We start from the raw sequence: 26,490 nt of genomic DNA, 5'->3' as shown, positions 1-26,490 counted from the left end.
CTTGTCCATCTACTGTATGACAGCCAAAGCCTTGCACAGGATGCCCCTCACAAACTACCTGGCTGTTTCCTGTTGAACCAGCTCAGAGGCTTTGGGGCTGAGCAGGGCAAATGCTTTTCTTTGTGCCTCTGCTTCTGCCTCCTACTCGTTGAAGCTTCCTCCTCTTGTGCTACAGCAGCAGTGGCACCACAGTGTGCGGTGCAGTTCTTCCTCAGCAGCTAACCATCTACTGTTACAGCCGCTTCCTGATGTTCTCCAGACGTGGGAGACACTGTGTCTTCTCCACATTGCACAACAGAGCCTGGTTGTGTCCTGTTGTACTAACTCAGAGTTTGTGGGTCTGAGCGGGTCAAATGCCCTTCTCATTTAGCTTTCTTCCTTAACTTCATTTGTCCTCCAACACAACACAGCCAGCTCTGGGGCAGAGCACAGCAGCAGCACTGCGGCATGGACACAGCCCCATCTGCTCCTCTGCGTGGGTTGGGTTACAGAAAGGTACTGGTCTAGCTACTCATCAGCCATTCTACTTCCCTTGAAACACATTAGTCTTTCAGAAATGGCATTTGTTTTTAAAACATTTGCATTTCAGTGAAGGCTAAGCAAAAAAAAAAAAAAAAAACCAACTCTAACACCTGGAAAATGTTTTGCTTTATTTGCAAGTCTGCTCTCCCTTTGTCCTCTTTTTGTTTTTTCCCTTGACAGCATGAAAAGGGGAATGAAGAAAAGAAAGAGAGAGAGGTAAAAGAGAGAAGGGGAAAACAACAATAGTAATACAAAAACTTGGTAATTAGAACTTTCTCATACAGGTTTTAAATTTTTGGCATGATATGCAAGCATGATTTTTTAGAAAAACACACTGGGAAAGCACTAGGAAATTAATTAAATAACAAATTTGTGAACACTCTTTGCCATATTTTGGTTAGCTCTTGCAGCTCTTTCAGCTGAGATTGGACCTTCTCTGTTGCCTTTTCCACTGCAGTTTGACCATGAGAATGAGCAGCAGTGCCACCCTTACAAATGGATGAACCTGGTGTCATGGTGCTGGGGCCAAGCGACATCAGGGTCCAGCTCTGCTGCCCCTTTGGAGGTCAGCCTCATTGGCAAGGGGAACAGAAACTGCAGGCAGCAAAATGCACCTTCTTTCCCTTCAGAGCTGTGGTCTTGCAGGCAATCCCCCTCCCCAGAGCCAGTGGCTGAAGGAGTCTGTGGACTTTGCAGCTGCTGAAGACAGCAGCAACTGAAAGCTGGATGCTTTTCTGGAAGGGCCCATCTCCTGGATCCTTTCCCTTGCATCCTTTGGTAGGCAGAGAATTAGCTGCTGCTCAGTTCAGCGGGGGGAGGCGGGGCAGAAAAGCGAGGGCTGGTTCCTTGGTTGCAGCCTCATCCGTTGACCCTTCTCTTTCCTGGGCTTACACGCTCTTCCCTGAACGACAGCCCCTCGGGCCAGCAACCATGCCTGGCTAGCAGGAGCTCACCTGCCCCGGGGAGCAAGAAGATGGAGCTGACAGAAAGCCACTAGCTTCCACCAAGGGTATCTGCTCCTCTAAGCCATGCGGTCCCATACAATCCCTTTCTTGTGCCATACACAACTGGGGTGAGCATCATCCCTGGATGGGGAGTCTGGGGAAGAAGTGAATTGAGGAGGACTTTCAGGGCTCCTTGGGTCAGATTTGTCACTGAAGCAGTGACAAACAGTGAAGCAAAGTTACTGCCCATCTCTCCCTGCCATGAACAGGAGGAGATTCCACACTGTCAATGGTCTACCAGACATACACAGGGCCAGGATCTTATCCCAGCTCTCTGCCCAGGGACAAACTGTCCCAGTGACAGAGGGAGCTGATAAGGGATGTTACCAAACCTTTGATTTGGCATTTTCAGCTGGAAATTGTCATTCATGGTCCTCTCCCTCTCCTCCTCGTCCCACGTTCATCTCAATGTGACCTCATCTCAGCCTTCCTTTCCTTTTCTAATACATCTCCCCAACCCACATTTCCACCCAACTCAAATGGCCGTAAGTCATTTGCTTTTCCTGCAAGGAAATGAAAAATTCTATGAGGATCTGCATCCTCTTCTCTCTCCTCCATAAGTGGCTCAGACCAGAGGACAGATTGGCATGGTAGAGAGCCTGTGTTTACCTGTCTTGCCACCACTGCCACATGCAGGCTTTGGGATGTGTCCTGCTGTTCCACTCGCTGCTGGTTGGTTCTCTCGACCACAGCCACAGACCAGACAAGTGGCTTCCTCTCTTTACCCGTGGCTGTCACCTGCAGAGCTGTGTCCATTACTTTGGTGGTCTGCAGGGCAGGTGCCTGTCTCTGTCCCTGCGCTGCTGCCTCCTGCCTGCCAGAGCGATAGGAACCTCGTGCTGGTGCCACAGGAGGGAGAGGTGCCCGGTGCTTCTCAGGAGCTCCAGCCAGGCAGCTACTCTTTGGCTGCTCCAAAGTCTTAATGTGGGGCAGCGAGGGCAGACACTGGGGAAACACCTTCTGGTGCATTTCCAGCGACTTGCTGTTGAGGCTGCCCTTGCTGCCTGCTGCTGGCATTGCTGTCAGGTGCTCTGCCGCTCGCCCAGCGCTCCTCAGTGTGTGCTGAATGGCTGGGACCTTCCTGCTGTTGGCTGCGCAGTGTCTGTTCTTGTTTGTGTCCCTGCAGCCCTGCTCTGTGCTGGCTTCTGCCATGCTGCTGGCTGCTGGCGTGGTCCCTGGCTCCCAGTGCTGTACCTGCTCAGCGCTGCGCTTGTGCTCCCTGAGCTCTTAGCTGTGGGAGCAGAGACTGTGGACCTCAGTGGGGTAGGCTGACAGGTCTCTGGCCATGCATCTCTGCTGCTGTAACTGGGGACATGGTGCAGCTGGGCAGCAGCTGTGAGAAGCTGCTGTTGGTTGCTGCTTGTGCTGCTGCTGATGGCCAAGTTGCTCCCATTTCCAGAAACTGCAGAGGTTGCTGGTGTTACAGCGGCAGCCTGCAGCAGCTGCTGACTGCTCTCACGGAGTGCGGCAGTGGCCAGCGGCGGGAGACGGAGGGTCTGTTCCAGTCTCGACCCAGTGGTGCTGGGCAGCACCACTTGGTGCCGCAGGCTGCCCGTCTGTAAGAGAAGCCGAGGAGAGAGGCTGTGTGACAGTATCCCTTGTGTCCCTGTCCCGGCTAGCTGAGCTCGAGCAGCTGGGCTCCCCTGCCAGCCCCAGGGCAGGGCTCAGCCCCACTCTGAGGTGCTCGTCAACCCAGAATGAGTGAGGGTCACCCAGAAGGAGCTTTTCAACTACAGCAGAACCGGTGAGCACATGCCAGCCCTTTGAGCTGCCTTGCAAGGGAAAGGGTCCTCTGGCAGCTCTGCGGGGACCCAAGGTAGCTCAGCATCCTCACAAGGAGCTGGGGAGATCTGGCGAGGGAGGAAGGCATGGAAAACCCTGAGCCAGCAGGAAACATGCACTGCGAAGCTCTGGTTCAACTCCAGCCACAGCTTTGCAGAAACCCTTGCCCTCCTCAGGCTTCTCACGGCTTGCAGGGACCTCCAAATTTCCAGAAACTGTGCAGAGTGACTCTGCCTCTCACAGAGTGGGAGCACACTGCCTCTGCCTGCATCCCTGTGCTGGAGAGCAGGGGTGCGGGACCTCCTGGAGGTCAGGCTGAAGGTCTCTGCCCAAGGAACTGGCTCAAAGTGGGCAGTCTGGGGCTAATCCAGGTGAGTTCAGGAGACAGGACACGGCTGAAAAGCGAAGGCGGCATGTAAAGGATTGCTGGGACCCCATGTTGTGCATTACCTCATGGTGTGACAGCACAGCAGTGGAGGATGCTGCATACGACACAGTGCCATGGGGAAACTGAGGCAAGGAATCTAGCCAAGCCATGGGTCATGGGCAGGAAGGGAATCCAAGTTAGCACTCTGCAAACTGTGCTCCATGACATTGGAGAGTGCTCAACAGAGGGGCACTAAGCAGATGGAGTTTTAGGTGGCAAAGCAAGGGCAGATAGCCATGTTGGTAGCACTGTTCCAGAGGTCTCCATGTGTAGGTGGTGCCCAGCATGGCCATTGGTACCATCATGATGGTACAAAACACACCATCAGGACTTAAGAATATGAGGCATCTAGCTGTGAGCTAAACTGAGGAAAACCCGTGTCTCTCTAAACCTGTGTCTGGGCATTACACACCATGATGGGGGGTTCTGGCAAGTAAACACCTAACTATAGGCTTTGGCTAAAGCTGCCAAGCGGCACTATGGAGCATCTCTTGTCCCATGCTTAGTCTCACCTCTTTCTTACCTATTGCCAGTCTTCAGACTTCTCATTACTGACCAGGTCTCTCCCTTCAGATTTATCATCTATATTTCTTTTTTCCAGAGGGAATTGGACCAGTGTGTCTCCCTACATTCCATGCCTCATCTTGCCTAAATTCCCATGGCCACAACCTCCACTCTGACTCTTTGTAGGCTCCCTCTGTAGTTGTGCTCCATGCCACATTCCCTTCTCTGTGATTCTCTACTCAGGTATTTCCAGTCTCATCCTTTCCTCCATATGTTCTGCAGCAGCTTCCTATCAAATCTTGTTATTCCCATCATCCCACCCCCAAATGCCTCTCCTGTTTTCCCTTTGGGGTGTCCGCTGGCTGAGAGAGGAAGGTGTATTGGCATTGCTGTTCTCAAAGGGAGGAATATGGTGCTATTTTGGAACCTAACCAAAGCTTAAAGACAAATCCTGCTTCAGGATGTGCAGCAGACAAGTAGGTGTGTCTGGATGCAAACTGGAAGCTGATGAATGTTGTGGATTGCTCAGAGAGATGGGACTGGCTTTTGGCTGAGGCTGTCTTAGGGAATCCTGATGTTGTTTCTGGCTGGCAACGGATTTCCTGTGTCTCCACAGTTGGGGTTTTACAGAAGCCTGGTCCTGTTGAATGTAGCTGTTGTGGAGTTATAAGAGAATAATCCCTGCTGCTGGGCCTGCAGTGGAGCAAGATGGCCTTCCTGAATGTGTGTGTAAATCACTCATGCTATTAAATTAGTTGTGTTCTCTGCCCACAGCTCGTTTATCTTCTGGGACTACAAATATTCCTCCATATGGTTAGAGTAGGTGTCAGAATATGCCAAGTATCACAGGTTCATGTCTATCAGAAAGAGCCTTTACCTCTTGTTAAATGGATGAGAAACCCTTTTGACAGAGAGGATGAGGAAAGTCTGCTTTGTTAACTATGACACTCTTTGCCTCAGCAGGGATATTCCTGCAAAACCTTCATCTTGGGTCTTTAGATCAGAGGAAAATTCAGATTGTGTCTTTGTGAACCCCTGCTCTGGGTCTTTTCCAGGCTCTCCATCTCTCCCCTTAGAGCTTTTCTGGAATGATTTCAGTGGTTGGTGCCTCAGTTTCCCTGCCTGTAAATCAGGAACATTAGCAATTTCTCTGCTTCTCTGGGTTTCCCAAGTTACTGGTTTTATTTAACCCCCCTCTATGTTTCTTTGGAAAGCAGCTACCACAGAAATACCAAATAGTCCTTTTCAGCCTCAGACTTGAGTCAGCTACACAGGCATCAGCCATTCTGTGCTGCAGTGAAAAGAGTGTGCTAGTGACACCAGTCCTCCACAGACAGTAAAAATAAGGGTACAAAGGGAAATAGGGGGAAACAAAAGAGTCTAAAGCCATTTTTCAAGGTTCTAGCACACTCTCCAAAATGTTTGCATCTTGTTGGCACTACCTGATGTTTTGATGATGCTGGATTGTATTAGCAAAAACGTTTAGGCCACTCTAGTAATGCTTTTGCTGGTCTAATGTCAATTCTTGATTGTTTTTCCTCAGCCTTGTTGTTGCTCTTGTCTGCATGTGATCATCCAGAGCAAGACCAGAGGAAAACCAGGGAAGACTGCTGGAATACCTTCCATCCTCTCCCTACGTACCAGAAACTTGATCATCTGACAGTAAGTAATACTTATATGCTTTTATACATCATACATAACCTGTAAAACTGCTTTATTTCTAAGTTACCATCATGTATTACCCAGAAGCAGCTGAGAAATTTTGGGTTAGCTTTGTATATAAATGAGAAAACTGAATTATATTTTTCTGTAGAAAACACCTATGTTTATATCAGACTCAAATATATCTGGAAAAAAATATTGTTCCTTACGCTGCTGCTGGAGTCTGTTTAGAAGAGATCCCAAGCAAGGATGGCTATGTCTAAATAACAAGTATTATTAGTTTGGGACTATTTTATTCACTGGAAAGGCTTCTGGAGAAACATGTACGTATCTTCTCATGTGCTCTGTTGAATGTGACAGACAATGCCATTATTTTGCTCAGCACAAGAGATTCTAGCAGATAGTTGTCACAGTTCCCCACCTCTATAATGGAACTTAACTTGTGTAAAGGCATCTCACAAGGTATTATGAATTCTAGAGAGGTTCCTTTGTTAGTATTAATGCACTAGTTCTGTATTTCCAATTCTCTGAAGTTCAGTTTCTGTGCTCATCCTGATGCGAGGATAAAATATTTGTGAAATGCAATTTAGATTTGTAAAATACACATTTCAGCTTCGTGCTCTCAAAGTCTGTGCTAGAGCCATGTTATTCCACATATGCCTCAGACTTCAGCAGGGATCAGAGACTCTTGGGGTTGGGCTGCGTATGAATGTGCTGTGAATGTTGGTGGGCCTGTTCCAGTGCTCGCTATGTGGAGGCGATGCCCAGCAAGAGCTTTCAGGGATGAGCTCTAACAAGCTTATTAAACATCATCCCTTATTAAACAAAGGCACGGGGATGTTCTTGGGCAAAAGTAACCTGCGTGTGGTGAGATTGGTGTTTAGGAAGGGGGAGAACTGTGCTGCGAGTGCCTGTTAGCAAGCACACAGCTTAGAACCTGTTGCACCCTACCACTGGACTTAGTGCAAATCCCTCTGATGACCTGACTGTGCAGATACATTCTCCAGTGTTTGGTCTAGTGTGGGACCGAATTCCACAGTGTGAATCTGGACAGCACTATGGAAGCTAATAGCTATTAATCCCATCTTGTCCTATCAAACAGGGCTGTCAGACATTGAAACATACTTTTCCCATGTGGCTTGCAAAGGAAGGTGTTCCTTCAAATGCATGCTTATCCCTTCCCTCTCCAAGAGCACCTCTTCTTTTCCATAACATGCCTTTAAAAAAATAAAGACACAAACCAAACCTAACCAGCCACTTACTTCCTTTGCTATTGAACCAATCAAGCCATCGTAATCTTGTTTTACATGGACTGTTAAATGTAAAAAGTACTAAAGCTGTTCTTGATGCCAAGACTGGCATTGCAGTTGCAGGAAGGAGGGAAGTTGAAGGCTTAAGGACAGTTCAAGGTATTTGTGTTGACAAGCACTGCTGCCTTTGGACTTGATTTCAAAAAGTACATTTTGCGCCAGCATTTATGATTGCAACAGGATGAAGTAACACTTGTAGAGCTTTTTGTTGTATACAATTTGAGGAATTGCTGTAGTATAGATAGGGGATAAACAGGGAAATGGGATGTGAAGGAGCTCAAGTACCCCTTACCACTGTGAGACTGCAGACAGTGAGGAGAGAGCTGTTTTGTGAGATCTCTGAAAGCAGCATTCACTTCAAGGCTGGGGAAGCACTGGCGATGCAGTGCACCAGTGTGTCTGCTGCTGATGCAGGAGACCCTTCTACAGGGATTTTTACACTTCACAGAATCACAGAATCACAGAATCCCAAGGGTTGGAAGGGACCTAAAAAGATCATCTAGTCCAACCCCCCTGCAAGAGCAGGGTAACCTACAGTACATCACACAGGAACTTGTCCAGGCGGGCCTTGAATATCTCCAGTGTAGGAGACTCCACAACCCCCTTAATATGCAGGAAGGAAATCTAGACAACATTGTTATCACTTTGATAGAATTTGTTGCTATTCAAATGTGCTGTGCAGAAAGGTGTTTATTTTCTGCCAGCCTGTGTTTCTTGTGTGGCCTCAGGTCAGGGTCCGACTGCTGCAGTGTTAGCTAAACCCTGGTCAATGAAAAGCTTAGCAAACTGCAAAAACCGTTTTGCTACTTCAGAACAACAAATACGTACAGTTGGTGTGGTTTTCCCCCCATTTCCCCAGTGCAAGCCCACCAGGGATGCTTGAAGACCCAAGAGCTTGCTTAGGATTGTAGCTTGGAGAGAGGTATGCCTGGTGGGGGTGTGTTGTTCTATGTTCTATGCCTGTTCTAGTGCAGGGCAGGACAAGCTCCTTCCAGACTGTTCTGGCAATGATACTATTATTAGCAGCTATGTCCATTCCAATGACTTTCCTTGGTCACTGCCTTGCAACCCTTCCCCTGTGCATGCTTGGCTGCTGTGGGAACCGGTCTCCCATGTGCGCATGCAGATGTGGCTGTCTACTGGGGGCTGCTTCACCCCCATAGATGTTTTTTTCTCCTGTAAAATCACCCTCAGGCTCTGGCAGCTTGTCCTGACACAGGCCAGGGAAGCATGAAGCAGAGCTGTTGAAGTTTGAGAGCTGATTTGCTTAGTTCTTGCTTTTCTTTAATTATTGCAGACTGAAAGTCTGCTGTGCCTGTCAGAAAGTGGCTAAATCCAGCTCTGAACTCAAGTCAGAGGGCAACTATTGCTGCTTTACAATGGGGGTAGGAGAAAAATGCTAATTCTTTACCTCTGGGGAAAGGGACCAGAGGCTGTGGTGGGGGCTTAGCACTTTCCATCTCCTCTCTAGCCAAGGCTATGTGTAAAAAGGGAATATGTCACTGTATCTGGAGATGTAGGTTTTGCATGTCTCTCTTGCATCTAAAATCTTTCTGAACAGGACAGCTGCGGACTTGATTGGGATTTGATCCCACAAATAGCCCCGTTGCCACTGTGAGTGAGCCGCAGCTGCTAGGGAAACCACACTGTGGAGTGCCTAAGGGGACTGGGAAGGGGCATTTACTAACTTGGGCACTGAGTTTAGCAAAATGGGCACACGACTGCACATTAAGGCCACACCTGCATTGAACAGGGCATTCCTCAGCTGGGTGAGTGGGGAGTGCATCAGCAGTGGTCTGATCCACTCATGTGGGCTGGTGAGTATCACTGGCAGAGGGTCCTGGATCAGCTCTCCAGGTCATAGTCCTCCCCTGGTCTCCAGCTCTTGCTTTTTGGAATGCGCTAGTAAAATATCCCTGTCCCTAACAGAGCAGTGAGATGCTGACAGCTTCACTGCTCTGCAGGTTGGTTCCTGACCAGCGTTTCAGCACTGCCAGGACTGCTGTTAAAGTAGATGCAAAGTGGGGCAAACTTTAATGCTGTTGATATTCTTCCACTGTGATTACAGATCATGTATCACATAACAGCTGCTCAGTGGGAAAGCTTGAGACTCCAAGTTGAGTACTGTGGGAAAAATCTATTTTTTTTTTTGGATAAAAGAAGCTGATGTACTTTCTGAAATATGAGTTTGAGTTTTGAAGCAGGCATAAAACATAACTGAGATATGTGGGATGCGCCTGTGGTGAGAATCATACATTTGAGAAAGTTCGTTTCTGTGCTATGAGATGGAACAAGGTATAACTGTGCAGGGATATATTCTACTCGCTGTTTTATGGCACCATTGTAACAGCCTTCTGCTGCAGCTATGCAGATCCTAGAATATCAGCAAGCATTCCTTTACCCTAGCAGAAGCTCACATTCCTCAACTGTCATGTAGATTTAAAAATACCTGGATTTGCTGCTGCTGTTTGTTATGCAAAGCCAAGCCATCCTGAGTTGGCACCTCCTGACTCTCTATTGTGCTCTGCCTCGTGACCGCATATGCTGAACAATTTAGCTATTCACACAGCCCATGCCGTGAAGGCCTTGCTGCTCAGTCTGCACAAACATTGATCTTTTCAAACAATTAAATCCATAGATGTCAAGGCCAGGGATTTGAAAAGGGTGGGGGAAAAGATCTCTTTGGTAGCTTAATATTCTTGGTGGTCCTGTAAAGAAGCCTGCTGTGCAAAGCACATAATAAAAACCTCTCTTAACTTAATGCTATTTTAATGGAAAGGGCTCAGATTGCAGCTGGGACAGTTGGTGGTGGTTCTCTTTTCAAGTCCCACGAACACACAGTGCACTGGCTTGGCTGGTGCAACGCTAGCGAGCCCCGCAGCACACTCTCCAAAGTGAAAATAGAATCACAGTTTAATCTGTGCACCGTGGTGTGACTTGTGAGCGCGCGTATGCTTTGCTGACGAGCATAAAAGAGACGGGAGAACCGCCAGCACGGGCGGCTTCCACAGCAGCACTGCTGGATTTCCTCCCTCGTTGCGCTTCGGCAGCCTCCTCCTGCTCGCTGTGTCAATTACGGGCACAGCCTGTTCTCTTCTCTCACCCAGCCAGCGCAGGGTCGCGTTAGGGATTGCACGTGGCCGCAGGAGCTGCCCAGGACGCGAAGGTGCAAGGAGCACGGCAGGGTCAGGCGCTGCCGGCGGCGGCAGGTACAGCCGGTGCATCCGGACCGATGGAGAGCCCGCGGCCGGACGCGCCCGGGCCCATCTCCAGCACTGCTAGCCCCGGACTGAAAGCGCTGCGGACACGAAGCGCCAAGCCCCCGTGCGCTCGGCCCGCCGGCCCAGCCGGGGCCCCGCGGCGGCTGCCGCGGCAGCACCCGCCCTGCCCCGGCGGCGGGCCGTGACCGGGCCGCGCTCACCTGGGCGGGGCGGGGCGCGCCGCGCCGCTGACTGACGTAGTAACGCCGCCCCCGTGAGCCCGGGCGGCGCCTTTGCTGCCAGCCGGCGGCCGAGCTGAGGAGAGCCGAGCGGGGGCCGGCCGTGGGGCTCGTCATGGAGCCCCCGAGGGACCAAGGTAGGGCGTGCGGGCCGGGGCTGCCGCGGCGCCTCAGGCGGTCCCGCGCGGGCGGTGGTGGTGCCTGGCGCTGCCGTCGCGGCTGTCGGCACGCTCGGCCGGGAACTGCCTTGCCCTGCCCTGGCCGCCGTGCGTCCGGCTCGGCTCGGCTCGGCTCGGCTCACCTCACCTCGCCCTACCCTGTGTCCCCGTCCCGTGCCGGGTCGGGCGGGGAAGTCCCCATATGAGGTACCTCCCGCGGCGGGCGTGAGCGGATCCCGGCCGCGCAGTTCCGCCGGGCCCGGGGCGTCGAGGGAGGGGTCCCCCGGCCTGCCGCGGGCAACGCGGAACGGAGCGGCTGCCGGCACCCCCCGCTGCCCGGGCCGCGGCGGTGTGTGCCGGCCTTCCCGCCGGGGTTGTGGGGAGAGTAAACTTCGTGCTTGTCCCCCGAAGTAGAACAAGCCCGTGTTACCGGTGTGCAACCTGTGATTAACCGGCGCGCTTCGCAGGGTTATTCCCTCTTCCTTCTCCCCAGCTCGGCAGCTCCCCGTTGGCGGCTGCCCCGCCGCTCCCCGGCGGTGGCAGGGCGGCTCCGCGGCTGCCCGGGGCGGTGGTGCTTCCCTCACCGGGTGCTTGTGGCCTGGGGAAGAGCGTTATGCAGGCTGCCGCGGTTGGAACAGCCTGCCTTAAACTTAATGGTTTATTTAAAACAGGAAAAACCCTTGGGGCTGCTGCCGAAGAGAGTAGATGGTGCCTTGATGAGGGCTGACCTGATTGCGGGTAGAGCAGGGTTTCTTGCTAAAAAAGCTTCTCCCACAGAGGTGTATTACATACATCCTACTGATCCATGTGCCAGTTTGAGTCTTCTATGTGGCGTAGTACTGAGCTGCACACGAGCTGCTTTCCACCGGCCGAAGTAAGGCAGGCTGGGGTCAGTTAGCTGCTTTGTTTGAGTAAGCTGGTAGGGCTGATGGGCCTTTGTGCCCTCGGGCTAGCTCTGTTCAGCGTTTGTCTGCTCTGCATGCCGGGGATGGTGGGAAGTGTTCACTTGCGGCAGCACCGGTGATGGAGGCACACGATGCGCTGGGGTTCTGCAGGGTAATCTCTGCCAGGTGAGCTGGTTCAGGCACCATCCTTCATCTGTCCATGCTCTTGTTTAAGTGTTTTAATGTTGCTGTAGTACATTTGTGCAATTAGCAATGAATTCTGATTTAACTTGCGTTTTTCTCTGTATACAGATTATTTTTGCAAGAGCAGAAGATAATCTGGTGGAGGGGTTAAAACCTCTTCAGGGAGGTTCCTTCAGCCATTCTGGAAGCGTGTGTCTATCTTCAATTTATATACATTAAAACAAACAACCCAAACAAACCCAGCCCTGTATTCTTGGGGACTGACAAGCAGAACCATTCAGCTAGAAAACAGCACAACTGTCAGTTACATCAAGATTTTAATTGCAGCTGCAGGAGTGTTAAGACAGATTTCAGTATTTGTCCTGGAGTTCTTTCCCTGTGTTTGAGCCTATTAAAAGGCAAGGACCCTTATTGCAGCTGTAGGGTCTTGTACAACTTACAGTGGGAGAGTAGAAGACTGCTATCATTTGAAAAGCTTTAGTGACAATGCTTGATGCTTTCTAGAGGCTTGTTTTGCTGGTGAACTCATTTTTGTGTGAATACTGCTTTGGATGAAGAAGGTTCATCCAAACTGCACCTCAGAGCCACACCTCAGGTGCAGAGGTAAATCAGAACAGTGTATCTGGTGTGACGTGACTGCTGTGGATCAAATATGCTGTAACACCTTCTCTGCCTTCTTTTTGGAGGTGATTATGCTATTTTCTCTTTTGGGTGAGGTGAAGACCTGCAGGTACTGCAAGAAAATCTAGACTGGCCAATACACTTGTGCTTGTTCAATCAATGGCTTCTAATACCCTGCTAGTTAGCCTTCAAAGACCCATTTTCCTGGGAAACTGGAGTGCTGGTGTTTGAAATTGTGCTTGATGATATGGTATTACTCACCAGTACTTGGCTAAAATCCAGGCTGCCAGGTCCTGTCTCTGGGGCTGGCTTGAATATCCTGTATTGCCTCCTCTAACCAGAAATTAATTTGTTTAAAAATATGAGTCAGAGGTTGCACTTTTTGTTGTTACTATGACAGCTCTCTTGGCAGGCAAAGTTAGGAGGTGGGAAGAAAATCCATGTTGTAGTTAAGACTGCAGCCAAACTAGTACAAGGCTGATAATCCAGATGTATAACGTGTTTTAAGTCTTCCCTCTCAAGCAGTCAGGTGTGGCAACAGTCCTTAAAACTACTGGGTTAGTAGCCTGCCATCAGCAGCATCGGAACCAGTGAGCAGCTGTTCACTTTGTCATTGTTTCCAGTGAGGGATGTTTGGCCTGGCTCTGTGCCTCTACATGGTGCTTGGTGCATTCCAACTGCTCTGGGAAGCTTGGGCAGCAAGTTCTTGGGGTCTCTTGCTTTGTGATTACAAGCACCAAAGCAGGAGGACTGACTCAAGCCAAATGCATATAATAAATATTTTCCTGAGATGAAGAATGTGTCCCTGTCCCCTCACCTCCCAAAAGACCCAGACAAATCCTGTACCTTGTTTTGCTTGCAAAAAGAGTCTCTGTGTGTCTTGCCACTGTTAGTGCTGATGCAGTTCACCATTGGGAAAACAAGGATGAAGCCACCTCAACAGTAGAAACAATGTGCTGGTGTCCTGTGAATGAGGAGGCTGCTGCTGAGCAGTCTCATGGACATGTGCAGCACAGCACAAGCAGTTCCCTGGTAAATACTGCATCCCTGATGTGTTTAGGAAGTTCCTCTTACTGTTCAGCAGCTCTTCACTTATGTAACCTGGTGTCTTTCAGAGTCTTTTGGCTTTGTGAGACTTGGGAGTCCCAAACCACTGGACATGTTTCCTTGAGATACAAGCCTTTCTTTTCCTTGAAGCCTTGACTTGCGTTTCTGGACCTGACAAAATGGACCTTAGTGTTCCTTTTGTTCAGAAAGGTCTTGTTGCTGGCAGTAGGGCAAGAGTTTTCCCATTGTCCTAATGGACGAAGCTCCAACTTTCTCTGCTGCTTTATTTGCTTTCTTTATCACTTGGTACTTGCAGTACTTTAGGTGAGAAACTTTATTTCCTTAACATGCAATTGTGAAATCAAACACTTGTAAGTAAACACAAGTGGACAGCTGTTGTTGGAATTGCAAAGGAAGAATGGCTTCATTGAGCTGACTGCAGCAGCAAGTTGAAGACGAAAGAGGAAAAAATAGCAAATCACTTCTATCAGTAGGTCCCTTGAGCAATAGCAAGTCTGCCCCTCTCTTGCATGAAAAACTTGGGGAGAGGGTGTGGGAATCACATTGTCATGACTCAGGCTGAGGGTCCTGGCTTGACAGAGTGGTGTTAAATGTGTTATTTAGTGCTGTTGCTGTCCTCGCCATCAGCTGGTGCAGGAATGAGGTGCTGACATACAGGGGATGGGTGCGCTGTGTTGGGGGATGCTGGAGCAGCTGATGTACAAGCAGCTGCCCATGCATCAGTGTGGGGTGGGAGGCTGGAGCAGTGTCAGCTGTTCCTGCTGTCTCCAGCACTTGGGCATTGAGGGGTAACTTGAACTCTTCATTCATACTTGCACCCGCCTCAGGAGGAGGTGGAAGAGGGAGCCTGCACTGCTCTTCAGCAGTGGAAAGAATCTGCTGCTTGTGGATATTCTGTCCCTGTTTCCTGTAACCAGCACTGTTGCCTGCAGTCATGACTTTCAAGTGCTTCACCCAGCCAGACTAAAGCCTGCTCTCAGACCTTTTGTGATAGGTAGAGCTTGGCTAAGGATCTGCTTCCTTTGATCCTCCAGTGAGGTCAAGCTGTAACTGCTGGGGGCTTTTAAAATCCCAGTGACATGAAATTGATGCAAGTCCTGTTTGTTCCAGTTTCCCACACTTTGAAGCGGTGTGAAACAGCTCACAGACTTCCCCTTCTCCCACTGCAAACACCCACCTAAGCACTGGGAGACCTTGGAGGCTATGTCTGGGCTTGCTGGCTCAAAACAAAGTGTTGTGCCTTGGCTCCAGTTTAAGAACTGCACTGGTGCAGGCTGGGCAGGTGACTTGCTGTGTTTGATCTGGGTGCTTTGTGGGGAAAGTGGGAACAGCTGATTTCTATGGCTGAAGTTGGCTGCCATATGTTAACACCTTTCCTAAAGCTGGCCTGGGCACAAGTGCTATTGAGCTGCATTCAGCTGCCTGTGGAAACTTCTGAGCACTGCCCCTTCCATCTGCAGGGGCTCGCAGTAACCATGTCCTGCCCTAGCCTGCCTTGGAAATTCTATTCGTATTAATTTTCTTGCTCCTGTCTGTCTTGTATGTGCATCTTTTTTTCCTTATCTTCTACAGCTGCTAAATACAGTAGCTCTTAACTAACAGCCTCTGCTTCATGAGCCAGATCTCAGCATAGTCCTGGGGGAAGCTGGGTGTCAAGGGAAGTGGACTTCTGATGCTTTCTGCCATGCACTGGGTGAGTGCACCCTGAAACCTTTGGCTGTCCCAAGTGTTGTAAAGGCTGGGGTGCTGGGTAGGCTTTTCCTCTTCCTTCACAACCATTTGCTCCTTTAACAGGAACAGGCCCAGACAGTCTTCATGGGGAGGGATCCTGTCAGCCAATACAGAGAAGCCTTGTGTGAAGTTAAGGGACGAGATTCGCCACCTGAAATCAGTGAGTTGTTTGTGGACTGTGGATTGCAGATTGTCGAGGGTGCTGGACATTGCTGCAGCTGAAGGATATTGGCTGTCTCTTTCAAAAAATGATGTTTCCATGGCAGCAGATGCAGTGCAGGGTGTCGTCTTGAAAGCCAGTGTTTTCTTGACCAGCTTTCAAAACATAAATAAAACCCCAAACAACTCCATTCTTAGTTTAATAGGAAAGAACAACAGTGTTGGTTGCTTGAACCTGTGCAGCATACATCTGATGCATGTGGGGTTTTTAATCTTTTTAAGAGAAGCTCACATCCAGGTAGAATCATGATAATGATGACCCTCCTGTTGCCTCTTTGTGATATGGGTGCTTCTGATTTGAGATTTGCTGTATGGAGCAAAGGAGGTGTTTGACATTGTGCTTTTAATATCCTGCAGTGAATAAGCAGAAAAATGTCAAACAAAGGGAGACTGAAAGGGAAAACAAGCATTAAGTGAGATTAAGCACTAAATTGAAATGTTCTTGTTCAGCCAGAACTGTCAGTCTGTCAGCTTCAATTTAAGACTCTGGAGGGATGGCTCTCCCGTTAAAGGTAGCAAGCATCTTCAGAACCCCTCATATTTTGGTGTATATTAGAGAGACTGGGAGCTTTGAGACAAACCGCTCATACTGGAGGACAGGCTTTCAACCACAGGCATTCTCTTTTGGAAACGGGCAGCAGTAGCAGACCAGCTGTCCATAACTTTCTAATCTGGATCTCCTGAAGGTTCAGTGTCACTCCTGCTCTTTTCTCTTGCTATTCTTCCTCCTTCCTTTCTGCCCCTGGTTAAGGGAGCTGAAAGAATATGTAGCTGTGTGTTGGCTTTGGTGGTTTGGCAGAGTGGTATCATGAACCGACAATAAAGTGGTTGCCCCATTATGAAAATACCTCTGGCAGAGGTGTAGACAGCTCTATGGGTTTTAATTCTATCGCAGCTACAAGTGATGGCAGTCGCCTGTCCGAGTCTGCAGTCACTTGCACAGGGGGGTCTGGGGACACAGCAGAGAGTTCACAGACTGTCAGCAAATGCTGGTGTGTGGAAAAACACTCATGCTGTTACTCACTCCTAACAGAAAGGGTGGATTGATGCTATCTAGTGAGAAACCAGCGCTGCTGTTGTGGTCTGAATGCTGTTGCTGACAGAAGTACCTTTCCTGTTTCACAAGTTGACTTCTCCATTGCAGAGTGTGAGAGCAGAGCAGTGTCTTCGGACACTCACTGACAGTGGTCCAGCAAATGTACACACTGCCTTGGTTGAACCTGGGATGGATGCTCAGCAGTTCCTGCAGAACTGAGGTCTGTAGGAACATGCTGTGCTACACATGTTCAGAGTGACAGGTTTTGAACTGCCCTCTCCTGCTTGTAGCCTAACAGCAGCCCAATAAATGCATGCTGTGCTTAAAAACTTCATAGGCAGACAGGAAGCATGCTCTGTGTACGTGTGTGTGTGTATCTATCTGTATATCTAAAAGCAAAAAATTATAGTTGGTTCAATTGAAATTTTAATGATCTAATTCAAGAATGAGTATTAGTTTAGCTCTTATTACAGAAAAAGACTGTGCAGATGAAGTCTTAGTGCGTACAACATTACCTTTATTATTACTTACTTTCTACACCTCTTCCTGGTGTTATTTTCATCCTTCACCTGGCTTCTGAGACTGGTAGTGTCATTTGGGTGGTGGCAAGGATATTATAGCACATTGTCAGCATTGTGACTCCTTTGCTGGAGCAATAGGATATTGATGGCTGCTTCTTCCTCACTGTAGTATCCACTGGGGTCCTTCTGTCGTATTTGTTTTTTACATGTTTGCTCTTTCATTGCTCTGCAAGCTCTGTGTTATGTCTAAATCTATTCTATAAAGAATGTATGTTAGATATTATTTCTTTGCTCTGGTTGTTAACTTTAAAATAGTTTTGTCCAGCTGCAGATCTCTTTTGGTGATTGATGACTTTCCTACAGCCATGGGGTCTCCAATGTCAACCCTGTGCCCTACTGCTTACCATACCATGTCTGTACTGTCACATCCCATCTCTACTTTCTGAGGTACACCAAATAAAGCTGCAGGCTAATCAAGAAGAGTTTAGACAGAGCAAGCCTGACAAGCCTCTAGTCCTGAGGCCTTGCAGACTTTGTTTAAAGCTTACGGCCTGTTTCTAGCAGTGGCAGTATGGTGTTGTGGGGTAACAAAGAGGCTGGTGAGCAGCTGCAGCTTGTTGGGGGTGGTGGGAGAGGCCAGCAGAGGCAGAAAAGCAGAGGGTTTTTCCTGTTTTGCTTTCTTCTCTGTAGCAGCTGGAGGAGAGTGGAATTTCATCAGAGCCCCCTGAGCCAGATGTGCCAAGGGAGGTGACCTGGCTTAGACTTACTGTTTTCAGTCAGGTGCTTCCCCTATGCTTCGCTAGGATCAGAGCCCATGCTTGACAGTGATCTTGGGTTATGAGGAAAAACACCAAAAACGTTGAGAAAGAAGCTTTGTAAGTAATGCTTCTCAGCTGCTTTTTAGCATGGCAAACCACAGGCTTCAGCTGTCAGCACTGGGGATGTTGTTCATGTCTGTTTTGCTTTGTTTACTTGTTTCTAAAGTAAACTACTAGCAGAAGTCCTGTGATGAGCAAAAAGCAATCCAACTCATCCCTCTCTCTTCACCTGTTCTTGGCTTAAACAGTATCACATTATGGCATTAGAAACTCCTGATTGACTTTATCGGGATGGCAGAATTTAAAAGAAACCCCTCTGATGCTGCTTCTTGAGTCATCACTGTCTGATGTTCATTGCAGTGCTGTACAGCAATCCAGACACTGGGAATACTCTGCTGGGAATCTGCAGCGCCTGGAAGGGAGGGCTGCCTTTGAAGAAGGCCATTTATCTAAATTTGGATCTTCTGGTTCCCTGTAGTCTCTGCAGTGTAGTTTGAGTCCTGATATGTCCCCTGCTTTTTCTCACAAAGGCTCCCAGGACTGGAGCTATACAAGGACTTTCCTGCAAGTTCTTTAAATAGCTGTCCTGTAAGGTTGGGGGTATTAAATGGGCACAGCTCACACTGGCTGAAGTGTGTCTTGCTCACTAGTTGCTGTATTGCTCTGTAGAAGACACATCCCTTCAGCACAGCTCCCAAGTGTTTTGCCTATATCTGAAGAGTCTCGGAGCAGGCTGAAGGCAGAGCAGAAGTGCCCAAATCAACCGTTGCTTATAACTAAGCTGCTGACTCTTCTGTACTCTTTGATTGCTGTTTGCAAAGCTTAGCTTTCTGCCTGAACATAGACAGGCTTCAGTCTGTGTGAGTGGATTGCAGGCTGCTGCATGCTGTTTCCTGCAGCACCACTCAAATCTGTGTTAGGCAGCCCCTGAAGAAGCCTGCTAGGTGGCCCCTGAAGAAGCCTGCTGAGCAGCCGATGGGCCTTCAGGGATGAGGAGCATCAGGGGTAGCACCAGCCTAGTGAACCAGCTGGGGAAGGAGCCTGGTTTCAATATTGACTTTCCTGTTGCCAGATGTCCCTGTCTTGACAGAAGGAAAACAGGCCATTTTGCTGCAGTGTGCTTTGCTTGGAGGCATGAGCTCTTGAAAGCACCATTCATGCTGCATTTCATCTCCTTCACAAGCCACTTGCACTGTTGTGCTCCAAAAATTTTTGGAGGTGATTTGAGCTTGTGTAAAAGGATGGACCTGAAGTGAGTTTTTCCTCTATCTCTTGTCCCAGAATCACTCTGGTGCCTGCCTGGTGGGTATTTGTTTTAGCTTCTTGTCCTCTGGGTTGTGACAGCCCTTTATGTCCCCTGCCTAGGAAGACTCTGGGTGCCATGCAGCTACAGTGCTCCAGGTAGGTAGTGTATGAGCCCTTGAGCAAGGGATGTGTCTGCCCACTGTAATTAGAGCATTACCATGTGGGCTATCACCACCTCTCAAATCACGTGATGGGCCAGGTAGCAGAAGTTACTGCAGTGAGGATCCCAAAGACATGACTGTCTGAACATCTGAAGAAGGCTGGGTGATGTGTCTGAAATGGCAAGCTGGGGTTGTGCTGCTCCTTGCCAAGTGGTTGCCCATTCCTGATCTTACAGAGCAAGACTGAACACAGCGTGGGTCCTGCTCCTTATTTCTCCCAGGTCCCAGGCCATGTTTTGACCCTTGTGTGCTATCTTCCCTCCCAGTTCCTGTTCCATCCTGATGCTCTGCTAGGGCTGCAGGTCAGTCTAAGTAATGGTCCTTTTTGGGTTCATTGCCCTTCTAAAAAGTGTTAGCACTACTCGATTTAGCAGAACCAGTGTGGATAGTAAGTAGTAGTAAACTCTTTGGATAAGTAATATGCAGTGGCTAAATATTAATCTTTAAATACTCAGTGAACTGTCTTCTTTTCTTGAGGAATCTCTGAGTATTCTATGTTAGGGGCAGTATTCAGTTTTGGACTGCATTGTATCCGACAGTTAATTTGTTCAGAGAAATGTGTCTACTGCAAGTGCATTCTTTATTACTCAGTTTCAGCAACCACCAGTGCTTCTGTTCAGTACAAACTTGTTCAGTTGTGTTTGCCATCGAGGGAAAACCAGAAGATCACCAGGCATGTGACATCTGCCAGAGAGATGCTGCATAGGCTGCAGGACACTGCTGCTGTGTGCAGGGCCGCATAACTGCCTGCTGGCTGGGCTGGTCAGACAGTACAGAGCACTGCTGTAAAGAAGCGTTTTTTGGCATTGCTGGCATGTGTATGGGGGTACTTGTTCCATATGTTTCCCCACGAATCATGGTTGTGAACATTTGGTTTTAACAGTCCAGCAGTCCTGCAGGAAAGGTAATTGGTACTCTTAGAGCATAGCTGGAATGGTAGGTGAGCCTTTTCCCTAATGCACCTGCCTGGGTGTGTTGATTAAAACACCAGCTTCTGAGTTGTAAGTTGTGCACACTCTTAAGTGTGGAATTTGTTCTGCAAAATTGTTGTGGGTCAGGGTAACCCCCAGTATCAGTACAGGCTGGGGGATGAATGGATTGAGAGCAGCCCTGCAGAGAAGGACTCAGGGTAGTGGTGGATGGAAAGCTGGACATGAGCCGGCAGCGTGTGCTTGCAGCTTAGAAAGCCAGCCATATCCTGCAAGTGTGACCAGAAGGGAGAAGGAGGTGATCTGCCCCTCTACTCTCCTCTGGTGAGACCCCCACCTGCAGTCCTGTGTCCAGCTCTTGAGCCCTCACTACAGCAAAGACATGGACCTGTTGGAAAGGGTCCAGAGGAGGCCGCAGAACTGCTCAGAGGGCTGGAGCACCTCTCCCCTGAGGAAAGGCCGAGTGTTGGGCTTGTTCAGCCCGGAGAAGAGCAGGCTCTTGGGAGATGTTATTGCAGCCTTCAATACTTGAAGGGGGCTTATAAGAAAGATGGGGAGAGACTCTTCAGCAGGGCCCGTTGTGACAAGACTGGGGGTGATGGTTTTAAACTGAAGGAGGGTAGATTGAGACCGGATACAAGGAAGACAATTTTTACAATGAGGGTGGTAAGGCACTGGAACAGGTTGGCCAGAGAGGTGGCAGATGCCCTGTCTCTGGAAACATCTCTGCTCATTGCAGAGGGCTGGGCTAGGTGACCATTAGAGGTCCCTTGCAACCCAAACTATTCTAGGATAAATCACAGATACTGTCTGAATCTATAACTGGGAAACTTGCAGCCCTTAAAGTGTATTTGGGGTGTCCTGGTTTGATACCTTTCTGTGTGGTTTGCAGGTGAACATGAGTGTTGTGGTTGACAGGAGCAGGAGTGAGCAGGGAGAATTTGTTCCTGCACATTTCTGAACAGTAGCATGTGACAACAGTTGGAATTAACGCTCTGAAGCTGAATGGTTTTGGTTGGATTATGTGCCTGTCACTGAGAAGGGTTTTTGGCATGGTGGGTTTTTGGAGATAGTATGAGAAGGAAGGCAACTGGAGTGTCAGTAGCATCTGCAGATCAGCCTGTTAAGTGCTTCCAGCAGTAGCAAGGGAGTGTTTTTTCAGGAAATGTAAAGGGGAGAGCTTTGCTGGGATAAATGTACAGTTATTTTTAACTCTGTTCTAGCACATGGGTTCATGAAGTCTTTAACACGCTTTTGTTTCTTATTTACAATTCTAGAGCAAAGTTCACCTTGGTGAATGACAGAAACATACTTCTATCCCCAATGAAATGTACCTTCCTATACAAAAAGCATCTTTTGAGAAAGTAAAAATACAGAATAGAAAGTCAAAGGAAGACCTCTGTGAATTGTCAGGAGGAGCCGAGAAGACTTTTTAAGCTCTTTGGGGCAGAGAGCTGCTAAGTTGAGGACAAAGCAAGTATCAAGTGAAATAACTAAACTTCTGTAGTCTGCCTGTTCCAAGGCAATGTCACTTGAGAGGCCCTGTTTCCCCTTCATGCAAGGTGGTGGCAGCAGCATGTCTGAGGGCTGCGATGGCTTCTTAATAACAGTGCCATATAGCTCCCTAGCTGAAGCGTGCACTTGGGGATTGACAGCAGTATTCAAGTCAATGCTTGGACTTCCCCTTCTTCAATATCCTGATCAAGTTTCTGTCTGGCAAAGCAGCATGAGGAATGGTGAATTGTATTATTCATACTTATTTAAACTCTAAATTATTCTGAGCCGTTTTTGTGCTGATGGCTGAGCTGTGATGTGCCAAACCTGATGTAACAGTAATTTGCTGGGTACCAACTAGACCAGTCCTTGAGCATAAAGTTTGAAAAGTTTACCAGGCTAATCCATTAAAAAGAACTGATCCATTAAACTCAGACTGGAGTATGACCAGTACTTAGGGTGGCTGCAGATATATGTATTTTTTGGTTGTCTGATGTTTATAGTTGTGAAATGAGGTGTATGCTGGGTTAGCTTGTGCAATAAGGAACATTGCTAAACTTAGACTTCACTTAGTAATGCAAGGCTTTATTCTTAGGGTTTGCAGTGATGTTCAGTTCCAGGTCGAACACTGTAAGAAGGCAACTTGTAGAAACAGTGAATGCAGTTCTGGGCCAGCTGTTCACTAACAGCAGTGAATATGTGCTTTCTTTAAAAAAAAATAACCAACAACAAAACCCAAAATAACTAAAACCACATAAACCCAACAAAATCCCTTTCCTTTCTTCCCCCCAACTTTTAGAGCTGAATCTCGGTTTTCTTCGAGATATGGTCTTCAAACCCACTGCACTTCTTCCCTCCCCCTGTAGTTTCCATCATGTTGGATGTACTAGAACCAGGTAAACTGTCTGCCTGAGTTTGTGCTCATCTAGGTATGTCTTTCCAGCTTTGTCCACTCTCATACTTCAATAGAATAAATGGTTTAACATGCTCTGCTTACTTTACTGTGCAATAGAAGTGAGGAGCCTGGAGATTAGTTTACCCAAGCATGTTGATGTTTAGGAAAACTTACCTTCATGTGGAATGGACTGGGACACAACTACATCATGCTTAAATACAGGAATACTGTTTGGAAATCTTGAGAGATTAATACTTTTATGGTAGGTTGTAAAAAAGGAAATACAGATTGCTTGTAATGTCACCCAGAGGTGAAAAGTGATCTTTCATGTCCAAAGTCTGATCTGATGGAAGAGGGTATGTTCAGGGTCTTCTAAGGCCTGGAAATCAGTAAAAGCTTTAACTCTTCTGGGGGAACCATCTCTGAACAGACTCTCTTGACCCTTTTTTTCCCTATGCTTCTGGAATGATTAGTGTTTTATGACTGTCTGTTGATTTGCGTGACAGCAGTATCTCTCCAGGCTAACAGTTTCATTTAATTTACTGTTCTGGTCTGACTTGGGAGTAGGAGCAAGTGTCTCTTAACAGGATTTACTCAGCTCAAGCAGCATTAAAAGTTAGTCAAGGACATATCAATCAGATAAAATCTCAGAGTATTTATTAATATAATGGGAACTTCAGCGGCCATAATACTTTATAGGTAGATGCATTATCTGCATTATGTAAGGGAAAAATAAACCTATTAGTGCAGTTGGTTTATTAGTGAATTGCTCCTGTTCATTGTGTGCGTGGTTGCAGGATTCTCCCTCTTATCTCTCAAATGAAATTAAAAGCAGTGCAGAAATACTCAAGCCCTGTATCTTGAGTTTAACCAATTTGCAGCCCTGGCAGAATGTGGTTCAAGGTCCTTTTGCTAGTTACAGCCATTGCTCCAAATCTGTCTGGAAGCACTGCAGGAATTGGTGCTGCACAACTGAGTGTGCTCTGTATGGGCAAGTAGCAGCCAAACTCATCTGGGATAGAACATTTTGTTGTGGTTTAAACAAAAGTCATCCATAAATCACACAGTCGCTCTCTCACTCCCCCACTTCTTGCCCTCCCCCTACTCCCGGAGGGACAGAGAGGAGAATCAAAAAGGATGCAACTCCTACGGGTTGAGATAAGAACAGTTTAGTAACTAAGGTATAACACAAATCACTGCTGCTACCACCAATAATAATAATGATAAATGAAATAACAAGGGGAAAGAATACAACACCTCAACACCAGCCGACCCAAAACTCGCCCCACCCTGACCGAACACCGCCCGATACCTCATCCAACCCTGCAGTCCCTGCCCTTCTGGGTAACTCCCCGTTACATCCTGGGCATGACGTGCTGTGGTATGGAATACCTCTTTGGTCAGTTTGGGCCAGGTGTCCTGTCTCTGATTCTTCCCAGCTTCCCCTCCTCCCTGGCAGAGCATGAGGCTCAGAAAGTCCTTGGCCAGACTAAAATATTTGAGTGGTAACTAAAAACATCGGCGTTATCAGCACTGTTCCCAGGCCAAAAATCAAAAACACAGCGTTGCACCAGCCACCAAGGAGAAAAAAAATAACTGCTGCTGCTGAACCCAGGACACACTTCAAGCAGTACATGGTTGGGTGGGTGACTGATAAGATGCTGGACTGTGGAGGAGTAGGAAAGGTATCTTGTTTGATGCTGCAGAGAAAACAATACAGCTTATTCTGTGTTAGTGAACTGCTGAGAGTACTTCATACCAGCAATCTGTCGGTGTGCCTGTTAGGTCTTATTTTCCTAAGATTAGGTGAGCTCACCAAAATTCCGTAGTGGGTGAGAAATGTAGATGAATAATGTGGGCTCGTCTTCGGTATGGGCTCATCTGCTTGGATAAGCTACGTAACTGACTCAACGTCTGTTGCCAGCTTTTAAGTGCCTCATGGACAGGCTGGTTCTCTGGAGGAGCACTGCTAGTCTAAAGGTGTGATTTGACCAGTTGGGGAAAGGGGATCAGGAGCATGTTCTTATGACCCAGGAGATTCCTGGATCACATATGATTGCATGTTTGTTGTGCCAGTGCAGTACTTCTGCTGGCTAGGCAGGGTTTTGCAGTTTCATGGGCATTTCACATGATGTTCTCAGATAAGCCAAAAGCAAAAATGTTAATAGGATTTCTATGCAGCTTGCTACTTGCAATTGCTTGTGTGGAGAAATCATCCTTTGTGTTATACAATTACAGTTGTTTGACAGCACCAGTCTAAACCTTAAAGGTCAGTCAAAGCCTGAGAAGGAAAGAGAGTATCAACCTGGTGGTTGCCGTCATGTTGAATTAATAAGCAAAGAGCTTATCTTTTGTCACTGGTAACTGAATAAGTAACCAGACTGCAGTAGGGGTGCAGCTTAACCATACAACCACTAGCTTGTGTGTGGAAATTCGGGCAAAAAAATGTATGTTTTCACAGCTCTGCAGTTTCCAAGAACATGATGTGACTGCAAGGAGCTGTGAGACTTGAGAAATTAGAAACGTTTGTGGGACGTTTCAGGAGGAGGGACCACTTAAAAGAAATTGTGTCCCAGGAACTTGTGCATAGCTCCCTGTTTGATAAGAGTGTGTATAACAAGGGCAAGATGCAGCCGTAAGTTTTCAAATTAACTTCCACGTTTTAATGTGCATTTATCAGAGGGATGTAATTCTCTCCCAAGTTGCAGTAAGTTCAAGGGTTTGAAGATGAAAAGAGTGAGTTAGAAGCCTGGGCTCTTGTTCATGTTTGTAGTTTACGTGAAATGCCTCCAGGCTAGTATCAAGTACCTTCAATTGACTCCTGATACATTGGATCTGATGTAAGCCAGCTGATGCTGTGACCCTAGAGGAGGGCAGGGAAGCTCAATGAGGGGATTAAGCAGAAAAAAACCCTAGTAAGGCATCCAAACAATCTGGTAAAAGGTTGGTTGCCAAGCTTCCATATAAAGGCTGCCACTGAGCAGTGTGGGTATGTGTAACAGAGGAAGTCAAAGTGGTGCTTCCATTAAGTCCCATCAAATCTGCAGTGAGGTGGCCAGAGGTGAAGCTGTCTGAACACTGCCTGCGTTTGGAAAATTGGGTGGGATTTTAGGAGAGCACAGCCAGCCAGCTAGCTGTTTCCTCCCCTAGTGCTAGGGATGTTTGGAGTTGAATTATGTCAAAAGGAGAAGGCTGTTTTGACAAAACGGAGCTTTCCATACTTTGTTGTCTTCTGATGATAAAATTAACCATGCTTCTGATAATTCCCTTCTGGTTGGTGCTGTGTGCATCCTTTGTGGGAGCCCACCTGCAGATTACTGTGCTCTATTTCTGGGCAACTTGTGCAACACTGCTAAGAATTACTGTGCAACATTGCTAAGAATTACTAAGTCTCAAGCACAGAAGTGACTTTCACAGTGCTTTTGAAGGGGAAGCTAACATCTGTAGTGGGACTTGATACGTGTTTGGAAGCACTTGTGCCAGCTTTTGTCTGGATTTGGGAGCCTTGCTAGGAGAACTGAAGAGTAAGCACTAGGGAGAGTTGCTGGAGGACTAAAGGAAGCTGTACTGGAGTGGGTGAAGAATAAATTGAGGAGTCTGAGAAGGGTACTCAAAGACTTCAGTCTAGTTTTCTTGGGCTCTGTTTAATCAATTGATTAAAGGGTAAGAGGAGGAGAGCCTTCTACTATAAGGTAGCTTTAGGGTGATACTAATAGCTAATTTGTCTACTTCAAGCTTTTCTTTGTATACAAGAGTGAACTCTTCCTGCTGCAGAAGCATACATCCACTTCCCTCT

The 26,490-nt window shown here is 47.8% G+C and overlaps 1 protein-coding gene across 5 annotated transcripts in view; it reads left to right on the top strand.

Moving 5' to 3' along the window:
• The first annotated feature begins 10,285 nt into the window (after nt 1-10,285).
• Nucleotides 10,286-26,490, top strand: part of TPD52 (tumor protein D52) — a 123,694-nt gene continuing 107,489 nt past the window's right edge. The window contains exons 1-3 of one of the 5 annotated variants that reach the window (XM_065668479.1): nt 10,710-10,787; nt 15,158-15,278; nt 15,380-15,476. In XM_065668479.1, coding sequence (XP_065524551.1) covers nt 15,258-15,278; nt 15,380-15,476 — 118 coding nt within the window. In that variant the 5' untranslated portion in view covers nt 10,710-10,787; nt 15,158-15,257. Of the gene's footprint in view, nt 10,421-10,663; nt 10,788-15,157; nt 15,279-15,379; nt 15,477-26,490 lie in introns of those variants that run through there. The other 4 variants (XM_065668482.1, XM_065668481.1, XM_065668480.1 and 1 more) reach the window with 4 other exon arrangements.

This window comes from Lathamus discolor, chromosome 2, assembly GCF_037157495.1.
Source record: "Lathamus discolor isolate bLatDis1 chromosome 2, bLatDis1.hap1, whole genome shotgun sequence".
Lineage (NCBI taxonomy): Eukaryota > Metazoa > Chordata > Aves > Psittaciformes > Psittacidae > Lathamus > Lathamus discolor.
The sequence above is the reverse complement of the archived record's forward strand: the minus strand, read 5'-3'. Positions and strand labels throughout refer to the sequence as shown.